The sequence below is a fragment of the Eutrema salsugineum genome, unplaced genomic scaffold, assembly GCF_000478725.1.
Source record: "Eutrema salsugineum unplaced genomic scaffold, Eutsalg1_0 scaffold_15, whole genome shotgun sequence".
NCBI classification, from domain to species: Eukaryota; Viridiplantae; Streptophyta; class Magnoliopsida; order Brassicales; family Brassicaceae; genus Eutrema; species Eutrema salsugineum.
This window is the reverse complement of record NW_006256867.1, coordinates 1,344,951-1,354,219: the sequence shown is the minus strand read 5'-3', so window position 1 is coordinate 1,354,219 and position 9,269 is coordinate 1,344,951. Positions and strand designations below refer to the sequence as shown.

Sequence of the window (9,269 nt, the reverse complement as noted above, 5' to 3'; positions counted from 1 at the left end):
CGATATATTCTCAAAACTCCATAAAAGTTATCAACACACCTGATATATCACTAGAAGTCCATGGATTCTGATTAGTAATCTAGATAATTGCATAATTGTGTTTTTAAACATAATTATGTAAATATTTTTCCAAACAACAAAAGTTTACGAAATAAAAAATAAAGTACAAAAATATAATCTATGTTCTTACTTAACAAAAATATAAAAAAAAACTATTCAATAGAAAAGTAAGTTTAAATAAATTGTTTCATTCAGCAAGATTATTTTTGCTATTCTGCATTTTAGGCATTTTAAAAAACTGTTACCAATTAGAACCATGAGCTTTTAATTAAGAAAAAAACAAAGAATTCCATATGTTTTATCTTCGATTGCACGTTAACTAAAAAATATGTGTCAGCAGATTATTCAACAGGTTATTCATCTATAATCACAATGTAAGCATGTAACTTTAGATTTATAAATATTTCAGAAATAACCATTTAAGTTTCTTTTATCATAAATACATACCATATATTTTACAGAAACTAAGACAGGTAAAGAAAACACAGATTATTATTTCAAAAAAGTTATTTATGTTATCTATTCTAAATAATTCTCTCGGAAAAAGTAGTACACCACCTTGTGTCTTAAAAAACAAAATACTTGATATGTAAATTTTCTACGAATGGCTATTTAAAAAAATAACAAATTTTGCTATCAGAAATTATATAATACATTACTGGAATCCACTCGTGTGTGTGTGTTTTTTATGCATGCGTAAGAAAATATGACGAAAATATTAAAAATTAGAACAAAATGCAGACAAGAAAGGCAATATGTCTGGCTGGCCGCAAAGCCGGAAAGACATACAAAAAAAAAGATCAGGCAATCCATCATTCTTCCAACTCAGTCTGTCCTTAATTATACAATTATATTTATATTCAAAATTTAAATAAAACTGATATATTATATATATTTAATTCTGTCTTTTTTTTTATATCTATACAACCTTTTTCTGCAGTAAAATATATTTTTATTTTTCCCAAACCATTATAGAAATCATTTTTTACTGCAATATATAAATAACTTTCAAAATAATACATATTTTAGATACTGTTATATTTTTTAAACCAAAAGAATACAGTACATATAACTTAACTAACATTAAAAATATCCTTTCTCAAAAAAAAAAACTAACTTTAAAAAATATTAAAGCCTGAAAATAATGAGTGGATTTATTGTCATCAAAGTCGTCATTATCAAGATTTACAACATATATATGGGAGAATCAGAATCAGAGACTCCATCATAGCAAATCATTGGTAGGACCCAAATGTTTGAAGCTGTCTTGATTTGACACGTGTTGAACCTAACTGACAAAGATACTGTTTTGGAACTGCTTTGCTTCTCGTGTCGTGTGGATAAGATGTTTGTGAGGGATGCCATGATTCCGATGAATGGTGCTTATTGTTGATGACATGTGAACCACCACTTTCAATTTTTTTTTTCTTTTATAATTAATGGATTATTATATTATTCTCTGTTATTGTTGTGGATGAGGTTATCTAAAGATAATTAAGTTAATTTTACCAATCATCTGAACTCTCTAAAAAGGTAATGGGACTTGTGGGTCTTATAACTTATTCCATTATTTTATTTAAAAGACATGGCATCCTTATTACTATTTTCTTTCTTTTTTAATTCCACCTTCTTCCTCACGTACTTTTAAATTTTTTATTTATTTATTTATTGTTTCTTCCTACCTTTTCTCCAAAGTCAATGTTTTGCTATTATTCTTACAGTATTGTTCATGTTTTCATGCCGACTAAAAATGTTGTGTTGGATATTCGACCGAACCGGTCAAAAGGTAGTAGATAATAAAAAAATCTCAAAATGGGATTTAAAATGTAATCAACTCTTAATAAATATTGTGGGATGAGAACGATTTTTTTAATTTAATTACTTGCTATTAAAATTCAGTAAAAATAACTTTTTAACCTAAAATTAATTTAAATTTCTTGTCTCAGAATAATTAGGGAAGTTTAATGTAAAAAAAAGGTAGTTATGGAAGTTTTGAATAACATATATTACATAATAGGTTAGATATTTTATACTTAGTGGAATATATCATGTTGGTTAGATTTTACAATTAAGAATTATACGTAAAAGAGTTTAAGATTTCTGACTTTAATCTATTTTCAGATTGTGAATCTGAGTTTTTGAAGAAGCATCATATACTTTTTAAGATTTTGATTTCCGTACTTCTATTTAATTTGTCTATTAATAGATATAACTAACTTAATTCGTCGAGAGCCATATAATCTCCTGCTGGATATAGATGATCAAAAGACAAATATCTAGTATGTCTCCTAAAATATACAAAATAATTTATTCATCAGATTATAATTGTTAAGATATATTACTATAAACTTGAAAATACAAACAAAAAAGAACAAAAGATGGCGTTTGGTTATTTGGAAGATTGCCTAAATCATTACATTAAAATTTCGATTCAGCCAATTACTATTTCGGTCATCTTACTCTTGATTTAAAAATATTAGATGAATTAGCTAAAATATGGTTCAACTATAGGGTTTTAAAACTCCTATTAGTTTTTTCTTTTTCAAAACTCCACACATGGTTCAACTATAGGGTTTTAATTAATTAGCTAAAATATATAATAAATATAATTTAAATATTTAATGATGTATATGTCGTGGAAACGAGTCTGCCATACCTTCTGCTGAAGAGACTGGTCTGGCGGTCAGGGACCAACTCTTCTTAATGAGAAACCAAATTTAATATGTACGTACTACAATAGCATATATTAGTACTATATAAGTTAATTATTTAATATTTCTATGCAATCATACAAGCACTTCAAATCATTTTTGATCCGTCAAATTTTATGCCTGCAATTCGCACATAAATGATTGAAGTTATTCTTTACCGGAATAATTCCTATCATCCATATAGTTTATATAAATTCTCAAAATTCTTTTGGTGCAACGGCAAACACTTACCAAAATTGACTTTTATATCAAATACCAAAATTATTTTTCTTATAAACGAACATTGTTTTGTTGTAAATAGAATATGTTTTACCCATAAAATTTTTATCATGAAATACAAAAGTTAATACAGTTTATATTAAAAGTAGGCAGTTCAATTTTAAAAGCTCTCAACATACAATGCCATATAAGATACAAATAAATGCTAGTTTTGGAAACAAATTCTAACTTCAAAATTCGTAAAACGGTTACATATGTTTTAAAAATTAGTTTGATTATTGGCGAAAACTCCTGAATAAAATAAGTATTGTATAAACTATTTTTTAATGATATATATATATATATATATATATTTTATGAATAGCTACATACTATCAAATACAATTATAGTATTATACTAATTGATATTTGATGGACAAAATACATTTGACAAAACTAAATGAGAAAAGTAACGTTAAATGTTTTTACAGACATCTTATCAATTCCAGAATACTACATTTTTAAAAAATTTCTAGTTAAAATCAGTTCTTTTTACTTCTTATCAATTCATTTTGAAAATATCCATAAACGTTTATCCATATATCATTCTAGCATATGAATAATTTTTCGACCTAGAAGAAGTCAGATGTCGTACTACAATGATATATTGTTAAGAGAGCATGCTTACCTAATTTCTTAACAAAACAATTTATGCTTTCCTTCAAAAATATATAGTTTAAATTTCGGTTCAAAAATCTGTTTAAAATGCCAGTTTTTTTGTATAATAATAATGAAGACCTTGATCACATTTTTTATTTCAGTGGCTAGAAGATTGTAGACCAGAACTCATATATCTTCAAACCGAAGATTAGGATATACAATAAAGTGTATCTTTTCTTATAGTCGTAACCATAAATCCTCGTGTATGGGCTACTATCAGGATTAGGGGGAAAGATATAATTTAATTAAGTAAATAGTTTAAAGAAACAATACAAAAGGTGATAAGATTTTTAGATAGAAGAATAGGGAGTACAATAATGATATTGTGTATAGGATGGATAACCTAACTTTGGTTGGACGAGTCTAGCCGACAAAGGCATTATTGGGAAGTGCCAAAACAAATAACAAAGCTGAGACCAAACCCAATGAAAGGTTACACATCAACTTTCTTCGTCAATCACTACAAATATATTTTTTTTTATCGTTGACGAATCATATTTCAACACATCATTCTTTCTAGCTTTCTAGCCACTTTTATGTTCTTTTTTCTTCTAATGTTACGTCAGGTAACCAAACGAAAAGTGATTTTAAAGGTGAATACACATTTCTTTGACATCTATATGGACCATATATTGTAGAAAGTCGGGTTTGAACGGTTTAATCAAGTATCGTTTATTTAGGAAAAAATTATATAACATATTAGTAATATTGGCACAAAATTATATGATATATTTTGATCCCAAACCTAAAATATGAACGGGGGTTAGTCGAAAATCTTTTAAGCATTAAAAACGTCAAATTTGAATTCGGATAATATTGAGCCACTTAATGGAATTGAGTACCGGACCAAAGAAATTTTGATTATGATGAACATGTGCTAGCCATTTTTAGCTTCAGCTATCTGAATTTGTGATGTAATAAGTATTTTAAATTCATTAGAATTTTTGTAATTAGGTTGTAAGACTCAGAAATTTACTTTCAGATTGATCTATTTTACCCCAATTAAGGAGGTTTTTTACTCAAGTTATAATATATTTTTTTATTCCATACATGTTTTTATCTCAAAATTCTATAATTTCCATTAGTTTTAAGATACAATTGTTACATCGATTTTTATTACTTTTATTATGAAGATCGTGTGTGATATGAAATATTAATATTGAGAAATACTTTGAAAATTTTCAAATTTTGTTTGAGACTAAAGATCCACTGAATAATTAGTATGGGATAAATGACCTAGTTCAAATATTTTTGGAAATAAATTATATGCCTAACTCTTTCAAAAAAGTACTAAATTAATTGGTGAATGAGATCAAGAGAACCAAACCTAAACAAGATGGTGGGGGATCCCTATCCATATGTATAAAATCAGAAAATAATTAAATTATATAATATTCTAATTAAATAAATGAAATGAACATCAAGGGCCAATGTGTTTGTGTGATAAGAAAAAGAGAGGCTGAAGATTGGTAGGTAAACTGACTTGTGGTCCGTTATTTAAAGGTACCTCTAAATCACTTTCTAATTACTATTAATAGTTATATATTCTTCTATACATTAATAGGTGTTTCCCATGACATTTATTTTACATTTTTAAAATTCTGAATTCTTCTTGAAAAAACTCGGAGAATTCTGTTATAATTTTGGGGATCAAAAAATATATACCATACACTAGAGAACTAAAATATTTGAAAAGATCAACTCATCTTTGGAGGAGATTAGAATTGTTACATAACAAAAGAAATATGTATGTGTAAAAAATAAAAAAATTGAAAGAAAAAAAAAATCAGTTTTTTCATAAAAATAATTAAATATGATGTCAAAGAAGTAATTAAATATAGCAAAAAATGTTATGTTGTCAGTTGCGGAGGCATGTATACAGTAAAAACTCTATAAATTAATATTCGATAAATTAATAAATTAATAATTTTTTATGGTTTCGAATTGAGCTGGTATCAAATTATGACACAATTCAATAAGATAATAAAATAATAATTTTAACAAAATTCCTATGTAAATATATGGTCTCCTTAATATCATAAATTAATAATTATAATAAATAAAATCTAATATAAACATATAAGTAAGATACTTTATTAAAATATGAATTTTGTAAATTTTTTTATTATTTTAAATGAAAAACTTTTTGATCTCATCTTTAATTTTAGAAAGAATGTTTTAAAGTCTATAATTTATATAAAAAAAATCTCTTTTAAAATTAATAAAAAATAAAAGATATTTTTTTTTAAAAAAAAATTATAAATTAATAATTCTACAAATTAATAAAATATCAAAGTTCCAATATTATTAATTTATAGAGTTTTTATTTTATTAAGTTGGGGTCATTCATTTCCAATGAATTTTTAAAAATTGTTATAACTTATGAAAACCTAATATTAATATCTCCATTCATAAAATCATACATATCCTCATTTGTCTCCAATGAAAAAAATTTATGGCTTTATCATTGTGTATCTTTAAACTAGTTTGATGGGATTTTATAGAAAAAGAAAATCATATAAAGTCAAACTGGAAATTTTGAAGCAACGTTAAAAAAAAAAAAGACATGTAATGATAGGTGGAATTTTGTTTTTGTTGTCTAGAACAACGCTTCATGATAAAATTGAGAAGAGTATGCCGACTGAGGCACTGAGCTAGTGATACGAGAGAAATAATGAATAAAAGCTTTAGTTAGCTATAATATTATATTTATTTATATTCATATAATCGCACAAAATAAAAACTACAATATTTTATATATAACTCTACCAAATATAAAATCATTTAACTTTTCGGGAACTTTTCTCTGAGTGGGAAGAATAGTAGCAAGTGCCAAGTGGGATGCTCATTTGGTCAACCTTTGCAAGTGAGAAAAATAAACGGAGAGAGAATTGTGCCATCATAATTTCCCACAATATTCTTTTCAGATAAAAAAATGGATTACCAAGAAATAAAGTTCACTCCTTTCATAAATAAACTAAAATAAATACATATTTTTTTTCTCCAAAAACTACAATAACTACATCATTCCTTTTGATTAATAATTATTAGCCATCAACCCACCCATCAAAATTCTAAAAATAATAATAAAAAATAAAAAATACTTCTCTTCTCCTTCTTAAGAAGCCTCTTGGCTTCATCTCCTCCCATTATCTTCTTAACTTCACCAAAAAATAATTTCTCCTCAAGTCTCACCTCTCGAAAAATCAAAGATCGATAAACTAGAAAAATCCTCAAGATCTGTTAATCACTTTTACTGAGATGGGTTTCGATGATTCATGCAACACAGGTCTCGTTCTTGGATTAGGTCTCTCACCAACTCCTAATAATTACAATAATGCCATCAAAAGATCATCCTCCGGTTTCAAGCTCGAGCCGTCGTTGACTCTAAGCCTCTCTGGCGATCCCTCAGTGACGGTGGTCGCCGGAGCTGACCAGCTCTGCCGTCAGACGTCATCTCACAGCGGAGTCTCTTCTTTCTCAACCGGAAGAGTGGTGAAAAGAGAAAGAGACGGCGGCGAAGAGTCACCGGAGGAGGAGGAGACGACGGAGAGAGTTATAAGTGATTATCATGAAGATGAAGAAGGTGTTAGTGCTAGAAAAAAACTTAGGCTTACCAAAGAGCAATCTGCTCTTCTTGAGGAAAGCTTCAAGCACCATAGCACCCTTAATCCCGTAATTATCATTAATCCTTATCCTTTTAATAGATTACTTATCACTCTTGATAATCATTATCTAATCGGATTCATTTTTGTTTTCATTTACAGAAGCAAAAACAAGTTCTGGCTAGACAGCTGAATCTTAGGCCTAGACAAGTTGAAGTATGGTTTCAAAATAGAAGAGCCAGGTAATTTTTACTAAGGGATTTTATTCTATTAGTTTCCAAGAAAATCTTGGGAATATTATTTCCTTTTTATTGAATACTTTTCTTTATTTAATGAAATTTGAACAGGACAAAGCTGAAGCAAACAGAAGTAGATTGCGAGTTTTTGAAGAAATGTTGTGAAACATTAACAGATGAGAACATAAGACTTCAGAAAGAGATTCAAGAGCTCAAAACCCTAAAATTGTCTCATCATCCCTTTTACATGCACATGCCTGCATCGACTCTCACGATGTGTCCTTCATGTGAAAGAATCGGCGGCAGCAGCGGCGGCGGTAACGGAGGAGGAGGTGCCGGAGGCGGAGGCAGCGTGGCCACCACGGTGGTCGTCGATGGAAGTACGGCTAAGGGAGCTTTCTCCGTCTCCTCAAAGCCTCACTTCTTCAACTCTTTTACCAATCCCTCTGCAGCTTGTTGAATAGTAGTATTCAGTTTTTTTTTTTTTAATATATTTTATTTTATTTTTTTTTTTGATGGCATTTTATTTAGTACGAAGAACACAAGAAATATGTTAGAAAGGGTAAGATGGGTATAGATTGTCTCTTCTACAATTCCCACTTTGTTTTTCAGTGGGATTGTTGGTTTGGGAAAAAGAATAGTTTGTAATTATTATTTTATTTGTAGAAAAAAGGTAATAGTATTCACTCTAAATTAATCCATCTTATGTTCTCACCTTTTTCTCTCCTTAAAATGTAAAACTGATTAATTAACAAAAGAAAATATAATTACAAAGATTGGAAAGTCTGAAACAATAAAGCATTATAAAACAGAGTTACTAGTAAAGTAATCATATTTTTGAAACAAAGTATACATATACATGAGATTTTGTTTTCATAAAAATAACCACCCAAAAATTACTTTCTTCTATGAATTAGAATTTTATATATATATTGACCACAAATTATTTTTTAAAGGAATCTATAACATATATATCAGATTTTAAATCAAACTTAAGACTTTATACACGAAATTACGACATCTATCTAATGGTAGGTCGTATTTTACATCACATTAAACAACTAGTACACAATTTTCTTTCGATCTTTCCTATTATATTGTATGACCGTTCAAGTCTGTACAATCTTCATTGGATTATTTCTACAATAAGAAAAAATCACATATTAGATCATGTGAAACTATCTGCTTAGACTCCATCACAACAAAACAAATCTTACAAATTAGCGAAGGGTCCATTCATCATTCATCTAAACAAGGCATTGATATCAACTTGGCTTGTTTTTCAACTCTTGAATCCAAAAATGGAATGGAAAATTGATGGAAATTATCTTTTTCCCACCTATCAATAAAAGTTGTATATAAATACTAAACTGATGGGAAATCCACAACTTTGAAAAGGGTATATAATTTCAGTAGGCCCAAACTTTTCCCTTTTGAGCAAAATCCAAAACTGAGTTGTGGAATCAGATTAAAATGCATTAATTGATGTGATTCTTTACTCGAAAAATATTTGATTTATGGATTATCCAAAGAGAAATATTCAATAAACAAGGAAATCATTTGATGGGTGTGAAGGGTTTCAAGCTAGAGCGATAAAGGGTGTGGGGATCGGAGGTTAGCTCACGTGTATTGATGCAACATTTTAAATTAATTGTACAATTAATAAAATATTTAAAATGTGAATACATGAATTACACAAACAATAAGAATAAATGAATAATATACTACAAATTTCTAAT

At 27.9% G+C, this 9,269-nt stretch overlaps 1 protein-coding gene across 1 annotated transcript; it reads left to right on the top strand.

Moving 5' to 3' along the window:
* Positions 1 to 6,862: 6,862 nt before the first annotated feature.
* Positions 6,863 to 8,225, top strand: LOC18021795 (homeobox-leucine zipper protein HAT9). The gene is made up of 3 exons (XM_006404682.2): positions 6,863 to 7,364; positions 7,457 to 7,536; positions 7,642 to 8,225. The coding sequence occupies exons 1-3, from the start codon at positions 6,951 to 6,953 to the stop codon at positions 7,988 to 7,990; spliced, it is 843 nt and encodes a 280-aa protein (XP_006404745.1). The 5' UTR covers positions 6,863 to 6,950; the 3' UTR covers positions 7,991 to 8,225.
* Positions 8,226 to 9,269: the final 1,044 nt, after the last annotated feature.

Bases quoted from the DNA above. Each gene is read 5' to 3' on its own strand.
- LOC18021795 (XM_006404682.2), top strand. From the start codon at position 6,951: ATGGGTTTCGATGATTCATGCAACACAGGTCTCGTTCTTGGATTAGGT. The intron at 7,365-7,456 runs GTAATTATCATT...TTTCATTTACAG, and splicing joins ACCATAGCACCCTTAATCCC to AAGCAAAAACAAGTTCTGGC. The intron at 7,537-7,641 runs GTAATTTTTACT...AAATTTGAACAG, and splicing joins TTTCAAAATAGAAGAGCCAG to GACAAAGCTGAAGCAAACAG.